This window comes from Hibiscus syriacus, unplaced genomic scaffold (genome assembly GCF_006381635.1).
Source record: "Hibiscus syriacus cultivar Baekdansim isolate YM2019G1 unplaced genomic scaffold, ASM638163v2 tig00006190_pilon, whole genome shotgun sequence".
In the NCBI taxonomy this organism is placed as follows: Eukaryota; Viridiplantae; Streptophyta; class Magnoliopsida; order Malvales; family Malvaceae; genus Hibiscus; species Hibiscus syriacus.
In genome coordinates, this window is record NW_024062086.1 from 58,635 (window position 1) to 83,010 (window position 24,376).

General features: G+C 35.1%; 3 protein-coding genes, 1 non-coding gene and 1 pseudogene across 4 annotated transcripts; 2 read left to right on the plus strand and 3 right to left on the minus strand.

Moving 5' to 3' along the window:
- Positions 1-1,425: 1,425 nt before the first annotated feature.
- Positions 1,426-4,744, plus strand: LOC120200576 (glucose-6-phosphate/phosphate translocator 1, chloroplastic-like). Its single transcript, XM_039201376.1, has 5 exons — positions 1,426-2,043; positions 2,485-2,710; positions 3,111-3,333; positions 3,574-3,787; positions 4,422-4,744. The coding sequence occupies exons 1-5, from the start codon at positions 1,555-1,557 to the stop codon at positions 4,431-4,433; spliced, it is 1,164 nt and encodes a 387-aa protein (XP_039057307.1). The 5' UTR covers positions 1,426-1,554; the 3' UTR covers positions 4,434-4,744.
- Positions 4,745-7,299: 2,555 nt separating this feature from the next.
- LOC120200577 (tryptophan synthase beta chain 1-like) lies at positions 7,300-10,235 on the minus strand. The gene is made up of 5 exons (XM_039201377.1): positions 9,885-10,235; positions 8,674-9,030; positions 8,142-8,584; positions 7,962-8,056; positions 7,300-7,551 (listed from the first exon to the last, which is right to left on the minus strand). The coding sequence occupies exons 1-5, from the start codon at positions 10,218-10,220 to the stop codon at positions 7,376-7,378; spliced, it is 1,407 nt and encodes a 468-aa protein (XP_039057308.1). The 5' UTR covers positions 10,221-10,235; the 3' UTR covers positions 7,300-7,375.
- A 4,985-nt stretch (positions 10,236-15,220) lies between these two features.
- Positions 15,221-19,469, plus strand: LOC120200578 (microtubule-associated protein TORTIFOLIA1-like). The gene is given in 8 exon segments (XM_039201378.1): positions 15,221-15,658; positions 15,660-16,006; positions 16,008-16,224; positions 16,444-16,635; positions 17,125-17,230; positions 17,331-17,953; positions 18,031-18,897; positions 18,999-19,469. Coding segments are annotated over 8 exon segments (2,679 nt in total). The 5' UTR covers positions 15,221-15,529; the 3' UTR covers positions 19,197-19,469.
- An 840-nt stretch (positions 19,470-20,309) lies between these two features.
- Positions 20,310-20,384, minus strand: LOC120200581. The gene has a single exon (XR_005523572.1). It is a non-coding gene; the product is annotated as a small nucleolar RNA R21 (small nucleolar RNA).
- A 1,201-nt stretch (positions 20,385-21,585) lies between these two features.
- Positions 21,586-24,368, minus strand: LOC120200579 (annotated as a pseudogene).
- Positions 24,369-24,376: the final 8 nt, after the last annotated feature.

Below are 24,376 nucleotides of genomic sequence, written 5' to 3' on the forward strand. Positions count from 1 at the left end.
TTCAAGTCAAAAAAATTGGCAGATGAATGTTTTCCTCTTAAATTGGAAGCGATATTGCCATACGGATTGTTCGTGGAGCCACCTCGATAGATATCGTAACAAGTTGATGATGAATATCTCCCCATTGAACTTGATGGGATGGTACCAGGATGTGGATTACCCATTAACGAGTTACAATCATTACACATTACTTGAGTTGGGCTGTCAACTTGATCAGCTTATTGAGCCAACCCAAATTGGGAGCATAATGACATACCACGAACCGTAGACACTTCAACAAATTTTTACATTTATGTATCAGCGTATGAATTTTGATTATGAGAATCAACCATCATAGCAACATCATCATCGTTGGAGAGTTCGAATGCAATAGAAGTTAACAAAAATATTGCGGTTAGAAATCTGTACTGAAGTGAAGACAATCTTCTAGTACTTTCAACATGAACCTTCCTTGAAGTTTTAGTGATCATCTCCTCAAGAGTGATATTTCTCTTTAAGGATATTCTGACAGAATGATTTGATGCGAAGACAACGCCGATTTCATCTTTCCAAATTTTTCATCATAGTAAACAATAGCTGAAATACGCCTCATTTAAGAGTTTGAAAGTTTGAAAGATTAAGAATCTTATATATGCAAAAACAATAGCTGATACACCTAATTAAATAAATAGTATACAAACTAAAATATAAATTAATGCTAAAATCAATTAAAAAAATTTACAGTAAATTAAATAGCACAATTTGATATTATTACCTAATCGGTAAAATGTCTCGAGATTTTATTATGCTTTCTATTTTACAATCGCAAAAAATAATACAAAATAGTTAGTAAAATTTTTTTGTTATATAATTAAATATAAAATAAATATAATCTAATAAAAAATAATTTTACATTCTAAGAACTATAACAAAATCTATTTAGCTTGATAGAAGAAATTGATAGAAGAAATAATGTGAAAGTAATTTTGGTGTGGTACGATGTTTGCATTCGAGGGTATTTATATGGGAGGAGGATGGGTGAGTCGTCGAACTTTAAAGTTCGGGTAATAATAGAGTATCCAATAATTCAAGGTGAATAATCACCCTCCGCGCTTTCCACTACATGTCAGTTTTACCGCGAAGGTGCAGATGGTGATTTGCGTATTACCCATGTGACTCTAGCTCGGACAAAAACTCAAGAAATGCACATTTGATAATCTGCTCCTTCTATCTACGTTAACAAATAGGTACTAGATCAATAAAATTTGATCAAATCGATGCATGACATATAATTATTGATTATTTGGGTGAATTTTTTTTTTTTGAATAAAAACGCATGAGATTTCAGCATTCTTATAGCTTTACTTCTCTTATAGCCTCCAAAAAAAATCTTTAATAGAATATTCACAAGGAAGATATTCCTTTTACTTTCTTTATTATTTCGTCCTAGAGGAAAGAAAGGCCGTTCAAATTGTTCAAATTCCACTTAAGTTGATCAACTTTTGAACAAACACTCGGTTTCGATTCTCTCAAAGATTTGATCTTGATCCACCGCTTGGGAAAAAAATAACAAAAATGAGTTTCAGCATAAAGCAATCAGCTTTAGCGACATGCATGGATCTCTCAAATTCTATTGTTAACAGAAGATCACAGTCAACGATGTACAGATCTTCGTTTTCACCAGCTTTGGTTCTCCAAAGAACTCATCTTTCGGTGTCGAAGCCTTTGCATATCTCATCTATTGAGATTATCGGTAAGGAGAAAAGGCCGGTGATCCCATGCAAGGCTTATGAAGCTGACAAGTCGCAGCCTTTAGAGGCAGCTGCGGAAGTGAAACCCGAAACCGCGAAACGGGTGAAAATTGGGATTTATTTCGCAACTTGGTGGGCTTTGAATGTTGTTTTCAATATATATAACAAGAAGGTTTTGAATGCTTACCCTTACCCTTGGTTGACTTCAACTTTGTCCCTTGCCTGTGGTTCTTTGATGATGTTGATTTCATGGGCTACAAGGATTGCTGAGGCCCCAAAAACAGATTTTGAGTTTTGGAAGACTCTGTTTCCGGTGAGTATTTTTCTCCCTTATCGTGTTTGGCTGATCAGAAAGTGAGAGAAAACGATAATAAACTAGAAAGTCGTTTCTTTGATTTTCTAAAGTTTTAATATTTCTGAACATTTTTTATAGGATTATATGCTTTTTTTTTGGACGGTAGGAGGAAAATGTTGAAAAGAACATATGATCTTTGTTTCAGTTTGTCTGATTGCAGAGAAAATGAAGGAAACTAGAATTTGGTATTATCTGTCTTATCTTAAATTTAAAGAAGAATATATTAATTAAAAAAAACGAAATTAGAATTTGATGTATGTTTTTTATTTTGCAAAATTAAAGTTAAGATCTTCAAAGTTCATTCCCTTAATTGTTTCTATCTTGGCTTCACAACCTGAATCAGAGGCTATGAATTACAAATTTTACTGTATTTTGTTCTTTTCTTTGTTTGTTTTCTAGGTTGCTGTAGCACATACAATTGGACATGTAGCAGCAACTGTGAGTATGTCTAAGGTTGCAGTTTCATTCACCCACATAATCAAGAGTGGTGAGCCAGCTTTCAGTGTGTTGGTTTCTAGGCTCTTGCTCGGAGAGACCTTCCCTCCAGCGGTGTACCTGTCCCTTGTTCCGATCATTGGTGGTTGCGCTCTTGCTGCTGTTACCGAACTTAACTTCAATATGACTGGTAAAGTAAACTTAATCTCTCGGTATGGATATTGAGTTGTTACTTTGAAGTTTTAATCCTTATTAAAGTTGTTGTTGAATTGGTTCTTCTATGTTCTAATCCTCTCCATATGTGTTCTTTATTAGGTAAATATCCCATTATTTGGAACAGAGTTCACTAAGTTGCCCTTTTTCGATAAACTTTTGGTGTTACCTCAGTTTTCTTAACATCCAAACCCAAAAAGATTCAATATGTGGCCACCATAATTCCGATTCATATGTTTCTTTACAATGTGTTTCAGTTTCCATGGTCTTGTTTTCAGTTTGAGGACTTGAGCTGAGGTTGAGATTGTGATTTTAAACAATTTCATTTTACGGGTGGTCACCGGAGTGTGGACTTGGTTGTTCTTTGTGTATTTCAGGTTTTATGGGTGCTATGATATCGAACTTGGCATTTGTCTTCCGTAACATATTCTCCAAGAAAGGCATGAAAGGGAAATCCGTTAGCGGGATGAACTACTACGCTTGTTTATCTATGTTGTCGCTTCTGATACTCACACCTTTTGCGATTGCCGTAGAGGGACCGCAGTTGTGGGCTGCAGGATGGGAAAAGGCCTTATCTGAAATTGGACCACAGTTCGTCTGGTAATTATATGGCAGTAATAAATCTCAATTCCTTGTTATTTTTCCTTCCACTTAATGTTTTCTGCATTTATTTGTTTGACTCTTCTAGATGCTTTGAAAACCACTTCATTTCTTTTCTTCTATAAATTTTGAACCACTAGAACCTCTTTATGTACATGAAATCTAATTGTATCGATTCATAATATTTTTACTTCTTCCTGTTTGCTAACAATTTGTTCATGGACTTTACGTATTTGATAGGTGGGTGGCAGCACAGAGTATTTTCTATCATCTCTACAACCAAGTCTCCTACATGTCCCTTGATCAGATCTCTCCCTTGACATTTAGCATTGGTAACACCATGAAACGTATTTCCGTTATAGTCTCATCCATCATCATCTTCCACACACCTGTCCAACCCATCAATGCTCTTGGAGCTGCCATTGCCATCCTTGGAACCTTCTTGTATTCTCAGGTTAGTATTTTTCATTATTTTTTGAACAACATACTTCATATGACTTGTATGTTCATTTTTGCCTATTGCATCCGACAATTTGTTCATTAATGGTCTACTTCTCAAAAATCTTCAGGTTTAGGGTTTTTTTATCGGTTTGTTGGCCCATCGTTTTAACATCTAAACCTACTCAGTGCCTCCTACAAGATTTTTGTGGTTTAAAATTTTATATTTCTTTTGAATCTACAATAGTTGAGGGCATATGATTTACCGATTATTAAGGGTCAAGTGCAGTTTTGTAGTTAGTAGTGAATTATACTCCATAGATGTTGACACCGGGGCAGACCGATACTGGCTGCCAATATGGCAGTTGACATCTTTCGGTGGTTGGTGGCTTCAATGAATCAGTTGAGTTATCTGAACCTGTCCTCCTAACTGAAGACGTCTAATGGGAATATTGGATCAGTTGATGGTTTATTCTTGTGAGCTTTAGTCAAAGATGCTTTCGACAAATTCCACCATTTCATTCTATAGAATTTGAGAATATGCTTGATTTCTTCTCCTAAACACAGTTCTGTAATTCTTAATTAGCAGTATCTTATGCCGAGAATGATCGGTTCCTGCTTCTCCTAATCTTGAGTGATATCTTTTGCAGGCAAAAGCATGAGAAAGCCGGGGCCTCAAGATTTTCAATTCATCATGTAAAACACAGCTGATGAAAGGGAAAAACTAGCTCGGATTAGTTAATAAGCTTAGCGTCTTTCATATGATGATTGCTGGATTTTCGTGTACCAGCTTGTCATATTGTATAACAATGGTGATTATATATGATGTTCATACGGTGAATTAGGCATGTTTCTTTATCTATATTTGGATGTGGCTGCTAGGGATCAGTCTGAATAAACAAGATTTAATGTTGTGAGCCTTGTGTACGTCGGCAGACATGAGCAATGTATTTCTTCATTTTGGTCTTGTTTTTATTGGTTTAACCACCGGTATCCGATCTATTGATCGACTATTTTGTATCAGGTTTTGCAGAGACTCATGAGAGTGACATTCTAAATTTACTCTATTTGCAAATATCATGATTTGAACTTGTATTTAATTAAATATTTGTGTCTGAAATTCGTATTTGAGCAAGGTTTTGAAAACCGGACCGGCCGGTTCAACCGAGAATCGCTGTCTGGTCCTGTTTATTCTATCCCGGTTAAACCGCTACTAGTGAACCGTTGAATCGGTTGTGAACCGTTCGAACCGGACCCGGAGTGAACTGCTAAGAATCGGCCATCAATAAAAAAATTAAAAAAGTTAAAAAACTGTTTTTCGCCTTTTCGATTTTCGTTTCTAGCCTTTTCGTTTTCAGTTTTTTAGTTTTCTTTATTTTTATTTCTAGGATATTTCGACTTTTATTTTGAAGGTTAATCGACTTTTGTTTTGGTTTTAATTTGTAATGTTTGGAGATTTTTATTAGAAGTAAATCAAGTAATGAATGATGAAATTTTGGTGTTGTATTTAAGTATTATAGTTGTGGGGATATTTTTAGTTTTTTATTAAATATTTTTGATATTTTTATTTAATTTTTTAAATAATTATGACTTCGTTCGGTTCTTTCGACCGATCTGACCGGTTCGACTGATTGAACCAGTAAACCGGTCCGATTCTGAAAACCAATGAACCGGTCCGATTCTGAAAACCATGTATTTGAGAATATATTTGTGAAGATATGATCATCAAAAATACATTAAAAATGAAGAAAAAAACTAAAATTCATGTTGGATACCCTAGGGGGTTGGGGTTGGCCTAGAAGCATAGCTTACGGTCCACATTAAAAAGATTTGATCTAAAAGAGAAAGCATGTGATCATGTCTCCCTTTTATTTATCATTCATTGAGCGTGATCATGTCCCCTTTTATTTATCATTCATTGAACGATTTTAAAGGACTCTAAAAAACTCGAATCAATCTCATTAACTAAGATCTTTATTTCTGCAATATTTCACTGTATTTGCCTTAGCAACATATATATTCAACCAACAATAATGAATAATTTTGAAATGACCATGCGGGGTGTTCTGCTTAGGTGAAAGAGTGAAGACTACTACAGATCATTTTGGCAGTTTTACTTAGGTAGGGAAGTGGGAAATTTTTTTCCCATATAAGGCTCTTTCCATATTATACATAGTGCGGCAGTGTTGATGGGAATACGTCAAAATATCACGTGATTTTAATTTTTTTGAAGGACACATGGATCACAATGCATCTTCTTCATCACGACTATGTTTTCTTTGCTTTGTATTTTCATGCATCTTGTTTGGAAAAACTAATCAGTTGGTTCCTGTCGTCTTTACATTGACATAATAACAATAGTTTAATTCAAAAAATAATATGGTAAGAGCTTTATACGAAAAAAATCTGCCCTGCATGAATAAATTTGCCTATCATTTTGACGCCGTACAGTGGCCTCCGTGATCTCGAAATCATCTGTTTGCTCTATGTTTAACTATTATTGGAAGTTTGATATTGGCCGCTCACAAGAATAAAAATATATATTTTTTCAGGCAAAATAATGGATTCAAAGAAATCTTTAATTCATAACCGTCCATTGCCTAGCAATCAACACCTCCTGATTGTGACCTTACCCTGGATAGGTCCCTTCGAGACTTTTTACTTTCCTTTCGACACAATCGATTGAACAATTATTTTAGTTTTTATTTTAATATATATATATATATATTTAACTCTTAATATTTATCACTATTTAAAATATTTTTGTCAAAACACAATTTTCAAATCTTACCTTTCTCTGTAGTAGTTATTTTGCATTTAGGAAGTTACACCAGTTTTTGACTCTGAGGGCAGCGGTGGTGGTACCGTGGTGGCTTTGCCAGACCAGTCTACTTGTTCTTTTTTATTTTTCAGTCAATTGTTTCGTTTTTGTTATTATTTAGTTATTTTTTAATAATATTTTCTTTCGGTTCTTTTTTTTTAAATTCTTTTTGTAATGATAGGATGAAGCTGTGATTAACGGAAAATTAATTTTTTATTCGTCCACCTTTGATACTTTTCATATTATACTCCTCTATGTTTGTTGTTTGAAGATGTTGTACTGATATGCCTCTGAATGTCGTTGTCTCAATAATATATGCTTTTAATCATCTGACTTTCACTACTCGTTCGATGTTTATATTTTATTTATGATTATCCTGGATCAATGTTATATTTTATTTATGATTATCCTGGATGTATATCCAATATTACTGTAAATGATGCCTGCTAATGCAATATACGTCCCTATTTTAAAAAAAAAATCTTGATATTTTAATTTTAATCAAAATGACTATATAAATTTGAACCACCAACCAGGCCCAGGTAACAGGATAGCAAAATTATGGACCGTGATCCGGCATGAGGAAAGATCTAAATTGTAAGCAATGAAATCAAAAATGGAATAATATCACATTCTAAATATTGAATTGTATCCTCCATATATTATTAGCATATAAGTTAAGAGAAGCAAGTAAACACCGAAAAAGAAGACTGTGAAGGCATGGCTCATGGCTGTAACCCATTTATTTAATGGGATGAAGAAAGAGTAATGACACCACCATAATTATACCTTCAAATACTTGATTGCAGTATGAACATCTTTATCGCCTCTGCCACTGCAGTTAACCACAACTTTGGTACCATTTGGTAGAGTCGGGCACAGCTTCTCCAAATAAGCCAGCGCATGAGATGTCTCGAGTGCCGGGATTATGCCCTCCAGTCGAGATAATCTCTTGAAAGCTGCGCATCTCCAATTACTTAGTTACAGATATGACAACAGGTTATGTAAGTGTAAATGTCTGTATAAAATGAGAAAAGGATGCAAGAGAAACAGCTCCTCCTTCAAGAACATTTCATGTACAAGGTTATCAGGCAAAATAATTTTGAAGGAGAAAGTGATAAATCAACAGCCCGTGATGAAGAACCGAAAATAAACTGTTGCAAGAGAGAGGTGGAGATTCTAGATGCATTGGATGAAGCAATCAGTGAGTCATATAGCCTTATAAGGTTTAAGATGCCATTAAAAAAAGTTGAAAGCAATGTTGTGCCTCTGCAATTAATCAATTTCTTATAGAAAACCAAACAAAAGGCAGTAGTCACGATCAGATACGACAGGATGAAGCATCAAAAGCAATTGGATTGTTTCATACCTTCCAATGCTTCTTCATCTGTGACACTGTGGTACTCAGCTCGCCCTACATCTTTCAGAAAACTGTGCTCGGGTCCAACTCCAGGATAATCCAAGCTGTATAGCCAAAACAAAAGGTTTCCATGCCATTCAAAGCAAGCCACATAAAAAATGAACAAATTCATTATAAAATAAGCTTTACCCTGCGCTAATGGAATGAGGTTCAACTATTTGCCCATCTTCATCCTGCAATAAGTAACTCATAGCTCCATGCAGAACTCCCACTTCTCCCTTGGTCAAAGTAGCAGCATGCTTGCCGCTATCCAAACCAAAACCAGCAGCCTCCACCCCAATCAACCGAACATCCTTGTCATCAACAAACTCATGGAAAAGTCCCATTGCATTTGAACCTCCACCAACACATGCAACCAATACATCTGGTTTCCCTCCCCATTTTTCCAGCGCTTGTTTTCTTGTTTCTACGCCAATCACTCCATGGAACTCCCTCACCATCATAGGATATGGATGTGGACCAGCAACAGATCCCAAAATATAATGACTTGTCTCCACATTAGTCACCCAATCCCGGATAGCTTCCGAAGTGGCATCTTTTAGTGTTGCAGTACCCGAGTGAACTGCTCTAACCTATATGATAAACAATACAATTTGAAATCAGCCAATCCAGAGAGAAGGCCTATATTCTAACAATGTATAACAAATGGTGTCTCATTTACCTCTGCACCAAGAAGCCGCATTCTGAAAACATTAAGCTCCTGTCTTTCCATATCTTGGGCACCCATGTAAACAATGCACTGCAAACCAAACCGTGCACACACAGTAGCTGTCGCAACACCATGCTGACCAGCCCCGGTTTCAGCAATAATTCGTTTCTTGCCCAAATGTTTAGCTAGCAATGCTTGCGCAACGGCATTATTGATCTTATGAGCACCAGTATGGTTAAGATCCTCTCTCTTTAGATAGATATCAGGCCCTTCGCCATTAGGACGCTTGTAATGTTCAGACAACCGCTCTGCAAAATAGAGTGGACTTTCCCGGCCAACATAGTCTTTCAAAACCCCAGCTAGTTCTTCCTGAAAATCATTAACACCATTCCACAAAATCACCACATTCAGCACCAAAGTAAAAATTCTTTCAAAGGGCTTTTTCATATCTTTATTTGAAAGCTCAAATTCTTTAGAAGGACTCTTTACTTACCACTTCTCTGCTTTTTGACAAATTCTTCTTCTCATTATTTTTAGAAGGGAAATTATTTAAAAAAAGTAATAACTTGCTTAAATAGGGGCCAACAATGCTAAAAAGTATTGTCAAATCAAATATAACCAACATTTTCTTAATCATTCAAAAAAATTGAACTTTAGAATAAAAATTAATCCCTCAGTCCCGCTAAATTTGACCCTTTTGGTTTTTAATATTTATATTTTATTTTTGCCCTTATGTCTCAATTTTTTATACCTATCAAAACAAATATGTGAAATCTATCACACATTTTAGGGATAATTTTTTTCATTTTCCTCATTTTATATTTATATAACTTAACATGAGATCAAACTTATCCTTCTAAACTTTATGTTTAGTCAACATGGGACAAAAATAATGGGATGAATGAAGTATTTTTTGTCTTGTTTTTTTTTCTTTTCTTTTCATGAAAATTGAAGTCAATATCAAATATATAGCTATCAAAATCTAAAATAAATATGGAAAAGAAAAACATTCCCTCTTTTAATCGAAGTCAATAAATTTTCAATTTTCATCGTTTTACTAATTAGAGACTCATTGTAAAACAACCAAATACATTTTTTTTTTTAAATCATATGAACAAACACACGTGCACGCAGAAGGCCTGATTCAACTATGGAAAATACGCATCATAATTACATAGGAATAACAATGTGCATAAATATAATGAAGTCATTACGAAAATAACCTGAAATTTGTCGTCTTTAGAGAGAGAATGAAACGCCGTTTCCAGCTCAGAAAGGGCAGACATTAGAGTCTCGGGAACGTATTTCCCACCAAACTTTCCAAACCGACCGAACGAGTCCGGTCGTTGCCATCCGTTCGGGTCCGAATCCATGGGAAGCGTATCAGCTGGGACCGCTTCTCTAGTCAACGTACAATAAATTGAAAATTTTTTCACAGGCGACGTCAGAGGCTCAACTTTGTTGATATTGACAGGAAATTTCGAGGAGGAATAGACAGAAGAAGAGAAAAAGGGATTGCGTGGGCGGAGAGCGGCGGTGCTAGTGGCTGCGGCGGCCATATTCTTGAGAATTTCAATTGTAAAATTTGGGTGGGCTCTTTTTCGCTTGAGAAAGTCGGTGCAGCTCAATTAATATATAAAACAATCGGCATATTACTATCTTAGCAACATTTTCATAATTGGAAATTTGTTTTTGGTTGGCTCATACTCCACAAAAAGGAAAAATATTATAAAAATAAACCGTTTTTCGTTTCTATCGTCTTAATTATGGTAAAATATACATATTATCCTCAAAGTTATTCGTTTTCTCATTCCCCCTTCAAACAATTCTTTTATTATCAATCTGCCCTTTTTACATTATATATCACGTCATATATCAGTTATTTTATTATATTATGTTTGTGTCAAATTTCAATTCAAAATATATTTTGTATATTTTTTTCATAAAAATATAATTTGTATCAATATACAATTAATATAAAATTTTTATACTTTTTATATAGGGGTGGGCATGGGACCCGAATCCGACGGGTTTCGACCCGACTCGACCCTATTGGGTATGTTATTTTAAAAAAAATTCAGGGTCGAGTTGGGTTCGGATTTAGGATGAAAAATATCCGACCATACTCGACCCGAAAAAAATAATTTTACCTTATATATTTATGAATAATTACACTAATACCCCTCTATATATTATTTTTTTCAATTAAGTCATTATTTTTATTGAATAAAATAATATTTTTATTATTATTTCGGGTCGGTCGGGTCGGGTGAAATCTTGTTTTGGTTTGGTCGGGTCGGGTGGACCAAAATCCCGACCCATAACCATCCCTATTTTTATCAATATAGTTAATATAAATTTTATAGTCAAAACATTACTCTAATTTTTTAAAGCATGAAATATCCTAATCCATTTACATTTTGATATTTATATTTTTATATACTTTATTTTTGATTAAATTAATGTTATATATTAATTGAGTATCAATTCAATTGAAAAAAATATTTTTAATCGGTAACTAAAAATTTTTAATATAAAAAAGTTTGTTGGCTTGAAAAAATCTCTATTACATTAATACGATAAATTACTGTCAAGTTTGGATGTGCTTTATATTGGATATTGATTCTTACTTTTTGGATGGGCTTTACCTCTGTTTCTTTCTCCTCCACTCCTTTGTGGCTCCAAAACCCTTCTCAAAGTCTGCACTTCTCTTCCCTTTGTTCTTCTTCTGTTTCTGAAACCTCACTACGATTTAGCATCAAACAGTTTTTTTTTTCTGGTAAGCATAGGGATGGGAATGAGACTCGAATCCGATGGGTTCCGATCAGACCCAACACGATCGAGTTGGATTTTTAAAAAAAATCGGGTTGGTCAGCTCGGGTCGAGTTGAATCGTATTGGGTTTAGAATGAAAAATATCCGACCTGATCCGAAAAAATATATATAATTTTACCTGATATATTTAAGAATAATTACAATAATACCTTTATATTATTTTTTAATTAAATCACTATTTTTATCGAATAAAAATAATTTTTTATTATTTTGAGCGTGGTCCAAGCATTTTTTTTTCATTTTGGTTGTAAAATATGTTCTCATTGCTATTATTTTCGAATAAATTATTGTTTTTATATATTTTTTGACATTTCCCAGTCTGGGTATTATTTATTTTGCCTATTTTTGATCATTTAATATACAGTGATTGGTGGTGCTTCAGTGTTCTAGCTTAGACAGTTCTGTTTATTGTTTTGTTTGTTGTAATTTTTATTAATTTCTCTGTAACCGAGTTATTTATGTTTCTTTTTTTTAATTTTAGTCTTCAGAACCATATTTGTGCTTACTAATCAAGGCTATCTGACTCTTAAACTATTTTCTTAGGCTTATGTTGTAATGTTGTTGAAGTATTTTAACTTTTTCACGTTATATTGCAATGGTTGAAACTATTTCCCTAGGTGTGTTTGTTTGTCGTAAAACCAATTACGAAATTAGTTTTCCCCGAAATCTCTTGTTTATTTCATGTAATTCGTTTTTCGGAAAATATTTTCCCGTATTTGTTTCACGTAATTCGTTTTTCGGAAAATATTTTCCCGTGTTTATTTCACGTAATTCGTTTTCCGGAACGTAATTCATTTTCCTAATAACTAGAATTTCCTTTGTGTTTTCTATAAAATGACTTACAGATTCATTTTCCGTAAGTCATTTTCTGAACTTTTCACTTCAAAGTATAAATACTCAAACTAATTTTATTTTATGAATTTAATATTAATAAAATATTTTAATATAATTTTCATCAAAATATTAATTATTAAAATATTTAAAATATATTTATTAATATTTATAATAATATAATATTATATTTTTAATATTATATAAAATAATCAATTATATTATAATAATATAAGATATTATATTTTTATTTTAATAATATATAATAATGTTTTATATATTTAATAATGAATAATATTATTTATATATTTAAATAATATTTTAATAAAGATATTTAAAATATACTAATTAATATTTTTAAAATATAATATAACACTATTACTTTAATAAATAATTAATATAATTTATAATATTTTATTTCACTAAAATATACCAATATTAATATTTTTATTAATAAAATTATAAAAATAATATTTAATAATAAATAAATTATTTTAATATTTTAAAATAATAATATTAAGTTTTATGATAAATAATATTATTTATTATATTTAATATTTGTAATAAATAATTTAAAAAAAAACTCTTCAACTAGTAGAAAAAAAAAGTTTAAATAACATCTTCCAAATATAATAAAACGTTTTTCAGATGTTTTTCAGAAAAATGTAATTCATTTTACGGAAAATATTTTCCGGAAAACCTTTTCCAGAAATATAATTCATTTTCCAGAATTCAAATTCCAATAATTCATTTTTCAGTTTCAGTAATTCAAATTTCAATAATTCATTTTTCAAAAAAACCAATTACAGTCAAACAAACATACTCTTATTATGGTTTCTCATGTTGTTTTTAAAATTGTTGACTTGGTAGTGGAAAATTACATGAGAAACCATATAAAGGTACCACGGGTCCCCCACATCATAATCTTATATAGCATCGATGCTTATAATCTATTCTCAATAGCTGAATCAATGTTACATATTTCAGTCTAAACCTGTTGGCAGACTTTCATTGGCAACAGAATGGGACGCAATTCGTCCTACCAGTTTGTGTCTCCAGTTAGGAGGTGGGGTTTCCTCATAGGAGTCCATCTTATAGAGAGAGATCACCAGAAAGACATCCTATAAGAGAAAAGTCTCCTTCTCGGCATAGGAGGTCCCACGGTGATCATTCTTTGGAAAGAGAGAAACGTTCTGGCAATACGAAGTCTCCAAAACATCCGAGTTCACGCTCTCCATCTCCCATGACAAAGAGGCTGAGGAAGGCACAGGATGAAAAGGATGTTGAGAAAGTGAATGAGAGGGAGCATGAGAGAAATCATAGTAGGGGTAGTGAGAAGAGTGCACATAAAGGATAGAGCTTCAGGGAAGGAAAGGACATCTGAGAGGGGAAGGGGCACGGAGAGAGAAATGGGGAGTGACAGGAATGATAGACGGTCGGGACAAGATGATATGGATAACAAGTCTAGCATAGGAAGACATGATCGGTCAGTTTCTCCATCTGATCACCGCCACAGGAGCAGGCATAGATCTCGCTCACCTGCATTAAACTCAAGAGCTCGGGATGAGGTGTCCACTTATATCCACTCTCTTCCTTGTTCAGTTTATATCTGTTTACAATTCTATTTTCCGTAATGCAGAACCATGAAGATAATGTGTTTTATTTAGAAAAGAAAGGGAATGTCAGGCGCGTGCTTTAGACAAGTGTGATGAAATTTTGTTGCTTCATCCTTTCTTCTTTATTTTAGGTATAAACTATGTTTTATCATCTTTGCAGTCGGGATTGTCCAATATTTTACCGGAGGAAGAAAGCACAGAAAGATATGGTAGAAGCCAAGCGGCAGTTGGACCGGTGGAACTTTTAAGTCTTTGTCGGCTGTTTTCAGCTGCCCAACAAATGCATTTCCCGCCATCAATGAGCTTTTGACAAGCTGTGTATGATTTCGCTGGTATCCCAAACAATTTATTCAAGAAAAGAGTGTTCTATACCAAAGTTTCAGGCAAAAAATTAGAGACCAGGCGGGGCTTCTCCTTTCCGAACCCGAGGAAGTTGGAAACTCTGGAGATCAAAACCGTAGCAGTCAAGCTTCTTCAGTGTTCCTTGAAGCGCTTTTACACTTTTGCAGTATTGATTTGTGAAATGTTTTGAGCAATGCAAGCATTTTATGACAATTTAATTAGTATTTAACTAAACATTTGTTTATTAGGAATTAAAGTCAATTGTGAATAAAAAGGTATCATTGATATATCAAATAAGGATATATATTTTATTATTTCATAATTGTATTTTAACTATATGAGAAAATGATTGGAGAGCAATAATAACCTATTACATATTAACGTTGACTTGATAAAAGTTATCAATCAAAAGGACAAGTCCTTCACATTCGACGAGTACCGTTGAGTATCACTAACAATGAGCATCGTTGAATATCGTTAATCTAATTCAAAAAAATTTAAAATTAGTGAACTTAACGTATAATTATAAATAGTTAAAACTTTAAAATTAAATTATTTAAAATAAAATGCTAAATATATTATTTTTCATAATTTTTAAAAAATTATAAAGAATAATGTAATTAATATTTTGTTTTAAATAATTTATTTTTAAAGTTTTAATTAATTTATAATTGTATGTTGAGTATTTCAAAATTTTAAATTAACTTTTATAGATTACTCAATAGTACTCATCGTAAGCAAGTCTTGTTCAGCGGGTGTTGAAATTTTTTTCTCAATCAAAATCAATGGTTATGATGAGGCATTATCTGAAACCCTAACAGCCCCTACCCTCCAAAAACAACGTTGTATCAATTTTAAATTCTCGAATGGCCCTTTCTATCCTCTTTTACACCAAATCCTGGGTGGGGGGGGGGGGGGAAATCAATAATCAAAATCATCTTTTTGTTTCCCTTCACGCTCCTCATATCTCAGCTTTGTCTCTCCCGTAACTCATTGCCTTACTCTATATTTTCTCCTCTAGTTCTCAAATCTCTTCATTAATTATTTTGTCGATGTAAGCAAAATCCAATTCATTTTCGCACTTAGTTCCAATCGTTAGAACCCCATTTCCAACAAATTCCTTCTCCTCTTCTTTTGAAATCTGTAAATCCCTTTTCCTCAAAATCCCATCTTTCCCCCCTTTGTTCGATCTTTGAAATCTCATTTCTTCAAGAACCCATTTGTTTTTCTTTCTCACTTTTGAAAATGAGTAATTCTCAAGCACCCAAATCAACAAGACCTTCAAAGGTTTCAACTTTACCTCCTCCTTCAAACCCTCTTAAACCCTCCTCAGTTTCATCCCACCTTGCAATGGTAGAGCTAAAGCAAAGGATTTTTAACATCACTTTCCAAACTCTCTGATCGTGATACTTACCAAATTGCTGTTGATGATCTTGAAAAGACCATCCAATATCTTTCCCCTGAGAACCTTCCCATGTTACTCAATTGTCTCTTTGATTCTTCAAATGATCCAAAACAAGCTGTAAAGAAAGAATCTTTGAGGCTACTTTCAGAGCTATGTAATTGCCATGGTGAATTGGCAGCTTCCCATTTGACTAAAATCATTGCCCACATTGTTAAAAGGCTGAAAGATGCTGACTCTGGGGTGAGAGATGCTTGTTGTGAGTCGATAGGGGCGCTTTCAGCTCAGTATTTAAAAGGGGAGAGTGGAGGGAATATGGTTGGGATTGTTTGTAAAGTCATTGTTTGAAGCAATGGGAGAGCAGGACAAAGGGGTTCAATCTGGTGCAGCAACCTGTATGGCTAAGGTGGTGGAATGTGCATCTGATCCTCCTTTGGCTGCTTTTCAGAAATTGTGCCCAAGGATCCGCAAGCTGTTGAATAATCAGAATTTTATGGCTAAGGCTTCTCTTTTGTCGGTAGTGGCAAGTTTATCACAGGTCTGTGTATTGCTGTTGTTTTTAGCTTAATTCTAACCATGTACATTGTTCAATTCATGGGGATATCGATGATTCTGTTGGTAGTTGGTACTGCACCTCCTTTCTTTTATATGTGAATTTGATCAGGCGAATTAGGTAGCTACGTGAGGAATAGGCATAGAGAATTCCACAAATAAGAACAAATTGAAGTTTTGAACAATTATGCTGACATTGTTGCAGGTGGGAGCAATTCCACCTCAAAGCATTGAAGCTTTGCTGCTAAGCATCCATGAATGCCTTGGGAGCACAGATTGGGCGACACGGAAGGCAGCTGCTGATGCTTTAAGTACCTTGGCACTGCATTCAAGCAACTTGATTGCAGATAGAGCGTCTTCGACAATAACTGTGCTCGAGGGATGCCGGTTTGATAGGGTAGCTTTCTGGAGCCATTTCTCTTCTACATAACGCTTTCTTTAATGCATGGTTTCTTTATTAAGTTTTGATGCTTTTTTGGACATGACTGATCAAAGACCATCTACTTTCTTCTTCTTTTCCTGAGCTGATCTGGTCTTGACTTAGGTCAAACATCTACATCTTTCAGCATAGATTTGGTTTTTTCTTGTGGGAACTTGAAATAACTAGAATTCCTAGAGTTAATTGTGTGACAAAGTGTTTAGGGATGATAAATGATGTGGGTTTGCGGTGGACGCATTCATGCTTCTAGGTTGATTTGAAGGGACTTTTAGTTGGTGCATTATGATTCTGGAAGACAAAGGTTGAGGTCGTCTAAACAATGTTGCTTTTCAGCTTTTACCCTTCAATATCATCTCTCAAATGGTGCAGATATGATGGATGTACATTACTCAACACTGCCTTATGAAAACTTTATTCTGTTGTAACGTTTAATCATTTGTTGAACAGATGAAACCTGTAAGAGATAGCATGACCGAAGCATTGCAATTATGGAAGAAAAATGCAGGAGAAGGGGAAGAGGGAGCTGCAGATGACCAGAAAGCCTTGTCTCGTGGTAAGCATGTTAGTTATGTGATTTTTAAGTTTTACAGGTAGTCCTGATTTGTCAGATTATTTCTCTTATTGGATTAAATTTGTTTCAATTAATGATGTAGATGGTGACAATTCTCAATCAGCTGAATCATCAGAAAAGGATGGCACTAAAATTCCAAGTGCAGTTGATAAAAAAACATTTGCTTCAGATTCTGTTTCCGAAGGCAAAGGTGGAAGTATTATTGACAAAGCAGTTGTAATTTTAAAGAAGAAAGCACCTGCATTAACAGACAGAGAAGTGAATCCTGAATTCTTTCAAAAACTTGAAACAAGGGGTTCTGATGATTTGCCAGTTGAAGTAGTTGTTCCTCGTAGATATCTTAATTCTTCAAACTTGAAGAGTGAGGAAGAGTCCAAATCAAATGATGTGGGAAACAGCCAGATAGATGGTTTTCATGCATCTTCCAGCAGGAAAAACCGTAACATAGAGAGAGGAGCTGCTGGTATGCGGGATGAATGGCCTGAAGAGAAGATAAATGGAAACAACCTAAGAAAAATGACAACTGATGCTGATGAAAGGATAGATGTAAATCAAAGAGGGCCATCTAGAAATCGTTCGGGTTTCTCGAAAGTGGATGGACAGTCTGAAGGGTCATTTATTAGCAACAAAGGAAATTGGTTGGCTATCCAGAGGCAGTTAGCTCAGCTGGAGAGACAGCAAGGGCATCTCATGAACATGTTGCAGGTATTTCTCAGTTACACATTTATACACGTTTCCAAAAAGTGCTCTTATGATTCGTAAGATTCCTTGTTATGTTGCAGGATTTTATAGGTGGCTCTCATGATAGCATGGTAACTTTGGAGACCAGAGTTAGGGGTCTTGAGAGAATCATTGAAGACATGGCTAGGGATTTGTCAATGTCATCAGGCAGGAGAGGTGGTAACTTTACGTCAGCATTTGAAGGATCTTATAATAGACCTTTAGGGAAGTATAATTGTTTTTCTGACTATGGTTCCAAGTTCAATGGGCGAATTCCATTTGTTGAAAGATTTGCCCAACCTGATGGAATTGCCTCAGGTGTGAGGGGGAGGGGACCTTCTTGGAGAGCTGAAATGCCTGATGATGGGGATTTCCTTGCATTTGGTGCTTCCAGAAATGGACAAGTTGTATCGAGAAGAGCCCCAGCTATAAGTAACAGGGATAGTAGATCACCCAAACCGGAACATGAGAGTGATCAGTTTGGTGGCAGGAGAGGTTGGGATAAGGGCCCCGGGCCTGCAAGGCTTGGTGAAGGGCCTTCTGCTCGAAGTGTCTGGCAAGCATCAAAGGATGAAGCTACCTTGGAAGCAATTCGTGTTGCTGGGGAGGATGGTGTAACATCTCATTCAGGTCATGTTCCTGAATTGACCACCGAAGCTGTTGGCAATGATAACGTTGGACCGGTGCGGGATCCTGTCTGGACTTCATGGAGCAATGCAATGCATGCGCTTCAAGTAGGTGATATGGATTCTGCGTATGCTGAAGTTCTATCTACAGGAGATGATCTCTTGCTTATAAAGCTAATGGATAGATCAGGCCCTATGGTTGACCAGCTATCAAATGAGATAGCAAATGAAGCCTTGCATGCTATTGTGCAATTTCTTATGGAACAAGATTTGTTTGATATCTGTCTATCCTGGATTCAACAGGTATGGATTCTTCATCTTTGATCTTTTTTCTTCAAGCTGCTCTCTTTAGACATTTTCTTTTGCAAGTTCCCTATTAATTTCTATTTCCTGTAAATTTTCAGCTGGTCGAAGTGGTGTTAGAAAACGCACCCGATGCATTGGCCATTCCCATGGAGTTGAAGAAAGAGCTTCTGTTGAATTTACATGAGGCAGCTTCCACAATGGATCCACCGGAAAATTGGGAAGGTGCAGCACCTGACCAACTTCTATTACAATTGGCAGCGGCCTGGAAAATCGAGCTGCAACAGTTTGACAAGTAAATCTGCTGGTTTTGGTTTTGGAATCCTGTGTCGTGTTTGCAAACTTCATGATATGTTACTTTGGTTCGATAAGTCTTTTTTTACATGACGTCAATGTTAAGCGAAAGGAAAAAAGTATCAATGCTACTTATACGTTTTTGTATGCCATGTATGATTGTGGCCTCTGATATAACTGTAATTGTAAATGTACTTCCATTTTACATATGCTGGAAATTGCGGAAAATCCGAACATCTATTTCATTTCTGACTTAATCATGCTCGAGTCTTTAACCATGAAGCAGAGCAGAAGATTTCTTGAAAGGACTCTTGCTAGTACAGTTACCAAACATTGTATTCCATTTTAGTAACAACACTAGTGTTGTTAACGAACATGATGTGAAATTTGATCCAGGAACCTTTTTGTTTTGAACATAAACACATGAACTTCCATTGAATCAAAGTGTTGCAGAGGCATCTCAATCCAATAAAATAGAGGGCCCTCGGTACATTTTCAACCCAATCTCTGAGTAACTTGATTTCTATTATACTCAATCGAGTTAAGAAAATTTTATATAATGTAACTAATGGTAGAAGCTGATATATGCATTCCAAATACTATCTGCGCTAATTACCATGTTTAAAGTCATATACATTATCTGCGTATGTGTACACACCGATCTTCTATGCGAAAACATATAGTCAATAGGTCAGCTATGGCAAGGTTTTCTGTAGCTGTGCAATGGTTGGGTTTCTTCCAAGCTTCTGTGTTGCTTTCAGCTCAGAAACCCAAGCTTCAAGTCTGGTATCTATCATGTCACAATACGCAATTACGCAGAGATGAACTGGTTTTTTCTTATAGGCTCGTTTGCCTCACTTCCAATATGGTGACTATCACACAAATTCCCTGAGAAGGAATGGATCAGCTCAATAAATATGCAGATGATTCTTGGAGCAACACAGACCATGTCACTAGCTAAAGCTGTGCTCCTATAATTCACCCTTCAATCCTAGGAAGTTGAGGGCTTTTCTTTTCTACATCTGTAGTGGCAATGACTCTTCTCATCAACTATAAATCTCTAGTTAATGTCGACAAAAAAAGTATCCAACAATGAATAACAATAGGTCAAATATGTACATCCATCAGCATGTATTTATCATCAGCCGATCAGGCACTACTTTTAACAATACATATCCATCATCATTGGGATGCAAAACATTAAGATAACAACCAACAACACTTCGATAAAGCCAAACCTTATTGCTAACAAGGAAATCAAACCCTTGGTAGTGCAAAAACATTTCTGGATAGATAGCACACTATCAAAAGATGAAACTATATATATATGTTAACAAAGAAGTGTTCAAGGATGAACAAAATATCAACTTCAAGAAGAAAACTTCTGCATCCCTCAATGCATGTATTTTCGTCACACGATCATTGATCGATCAGTCACTACTTTTAACAATGAACATCATCATCGGGATGCAAAAATAGTAAGCAAAAACCTAAAATAATACCCACCCCAAGAACCTCAGTTGTCAGAAGCATTTAATCTAAGCAAGATTAGATTACGTTTTAAAATAAAATAAAAAGATCATGATAGGGATTATAAAATTGAGTACGTAAAGGAAGGAAAACACGAGAAATAAAAACCATCATGGGAATCCCTCAGGTCTCTCAGGCAATTATCAACAAAATCAGGCTACTTTTAACAATGATAAATAGCCAGCGCCCAATCAAAAATAATCAAACTTTGAATTCACCAAAGAATAAAAGAAGAAGAAGGAACATACCTTACAAGAGAGAGAATACAGAATTTCGTGCCCGTTGATAAACTTCTAAGTTAGTTTATAGGACGATATGATAACTCGAATTGCTTGGTTTATCCTTCATATTTGATAAAATTACAATAAAGAAAACTTCAGATATTTTCTGAGACAATGGACTAGTTATGGGTTTTGAGCCCAAGAAAAATTATTTGATTTCCCGAATGGCAAAGGTTATTCTTATACAGCATTTACTTTTTGTCAGCGTGGTTAGCTCGGCTGAAAGCCTCAGACAAAAACACATACCATCACCATGGAATCAAAGAAAAATCATCTGATTCTGGCTTTCGTTCTTTTTGCTGTCTTTTTAATGTCAAGAGTTGAATCATGGAACGGTGAGATTCATGGGTAGTCTGTGATATAAAACTGCTGCCCTTTTCCGAGCTCAATAACTCCAATTTCCCATTAAAAACTAACATGAACAGTAGATCAGCTCACTACTATTTTTCACAACTCAAATCGAAAATTAAAAGACCAAAGAAATTGATTGCACATATATGGTTCCGGGATAGGATGATTAGATGATAAAGTAACACTACGTAGCCTATCAGATAAACATTTTTGAACAAACATAGGGAACAAATTATCTTATGTGAAACGACTTCATCAACTAAATAGTCGAAAAGTTACGTATAAGCACTAAGTGAGAACTTGAACTGAGAATGGACTCTGCTCAATTCCATGAAGAGAATGAACATTTTACCAACTGAAACCATGAATTGGATACACACACGCACATCAAACTATTTAGTTTAGGGACACCGATTGCCAAGTCTTAAGTTTAGGGCGGAGACAGAATTTTCCTTGATTCATAAGTCTTTTCTGCCAGACATTCAGAACCAATGAGAGATGTTATCCAAACCTGATCAGACCTCACTGGTTAATCATCATCATTCCAGTGCCAGCTCCAAAACGCATGGGTTGAATTCACTATCTTGAGCTCACCATGACCAAAGCTCGCTTCACGAAATACTGACCACTCAGGTTTCGGGTGTACATACCTGTAAGTATATTTAATGAGAAAATTATATCCCATTATGTTTTGCTTGAAGTTTCACTAATCATTCAAGGTAAGCTCAGTTTTATGCTCAACATCATTATAACACACAAGATAAATGCATGTTGTTCGATTTGAACATCTGGAATCTAAATTTTAAGCAATTTGATCTATGGCACGGAACAAGACATACTTTTGAGCTAAACCATCTCTGTTGCCTCCATCTCCGATAGTAATATGAACAGCACCACAAGGATCTGATTTTCCCTTGTTAACACGTTTCTGTCGAGTAGAGAACGAGACATCATATATCCATCTAATAATAGTATGATACAAAATTAGAAACCTTAGGCAGTATATAACTACGGATCGCTCGTAAGCATGCACACGACCGGTGAATACTAAATCAACGCCAGCAGCATAAAACAGTGGTTCCATGGCCACCATCATCCCATCCCCTTCACCTTGATGAGCATGGTTGCTATTGTACCAAGGAACATGAAACAACACAACTAACCAGGTCTTTTTTCGATCCACCTTTGAAAGATCAGCCTGCAGATTTAAAGAGGCATGAAGTTTGTCGACGAAATACACAACTGGAGATTTCATCATAATCATGATAGATTTGCACAGTATATTGATCTTCAACCATTAGAGGAAAGGAAAAGCCTACCTTCAACCAGCTATATTGATCTGAAAGCTCATCGTAATCCGTATATGAACCAAGCATGACAACATGGACCCCTGCAACTTCAAAAGAATAAAAAAGATTCGAGGTTGATTCGCTTTCCTCAAAAGCATTTTCCATCTTGCATTATAGGACGCAAATGCATATGTGAAAAAGGGTATCTTCTCCTTTTCGTGGTTGCCTTGAGTTACCAACCATAGTGGGCACTCACAAGTGGCTGTACCAGCTCACCAAAGGTGTCCCAGCGGTGTTGCATGCAATCAGCATATGAAAGGTCCCCGGGAAGCAGATGTACTTCACATTTGCATTTGTCGATGTGATCCAACGTTGATTTGTCCATCCAGTTTGACCTAAATCCCCAGCCACAGCAAAAGTAACAGGAAATTGTCCGGGAGGGGTCTTGAGCTGAAATTCAGGACCTTGTCCTCCACAACGATAGAAATAAACAGTATTGTGCTCCAGAGGCCCAATGACAGTGTGGTGTATCTTTCCAGAGCTATAAAATAGGTACTTATAAGGTGGTCTCTCCTTTAGACAAAAAGTTGTATTGTCCAGGTGACATTCCATATTCAACAACTGAAGGGGCAAATTTATCATCAGTCACCCATGAGATTCGCATGTGATTTTCTCCTGCCAATGATACATGTACCTGCAAAACATATTCGTCAAGCACAACACATTTCAACTAATCGCAACATGAAGGTCTCAACGGAATCAACAGAAAGTTAAATCGCCAAAATAAAATTTTTATCCATACAAAGACAACAGTATCTACTAGTATTAAAATACAGTCATAACTCATAACAGTAAACACGGGTATTAAGTTTCTCTTCATTGGTGAATTCCAACCTTCACTTCACACGAAAAACAGAGATCTATGGTAAGAAAGTAGTTCCGAATTCCGATAAGCAAATCATGTTGTGATCGATTCACAGTTATGATGCAAGTATTATGATTTCGAACAAATCATTCATTTTGCTAATAAACTTTGGTTTGATTCATGAATGTGCAGCAGTAATACCTTATACCGGCATTCTTCAGTTTAAAATAATTTTTCTTCAAAAAAAACCAGGGAAAGTTCCAAACCATAATCACAGATACCTATCGTGATAGATTGCTTAAATTTACAAATTTACCATGCAGGTCCATTCAACATCAGAAACAACCAAATCCATCAGCTTAAATTTTAAGTTTCACAGGCAGCAGAAATAGAAAATCCATAAAATAAGATTGGCAGTAAAACAGACAAAACAGAAAGATCAAAATTCAAGCTACTTCAAGGTAAACTCATTTCCACAAACATAAAAATAATCACAAATCCCCACTCAAACATAAACATATATACGTAAAGAATTTTTTCTTTCAAAAAAATGAACAAGGGAAGGCAAAAATCAAGAAAGACCCAGATCATATCAGATCAAGAAAAATAAATAAAAATATTGAACCTGACCAACAAAAACTATTAACAACAAAGAAACTAAACTGTTAGAGATAAAATTTAGAAAGTTACCTGCTGAGGCACAGAAGGGTGCTTTGGGTTCCATGGGAAATGCAAAGTTTTACGAGGCTGAGGTCTAACGTAATCAGTTCTAACAGGTAATGAGATTAACAAAAAAAAAACACTTAGTAGTATCGTAGAGATCATTGTTTGTGTTTTTGTTTTCATTTTTCCTTTACAGAATCACTTTC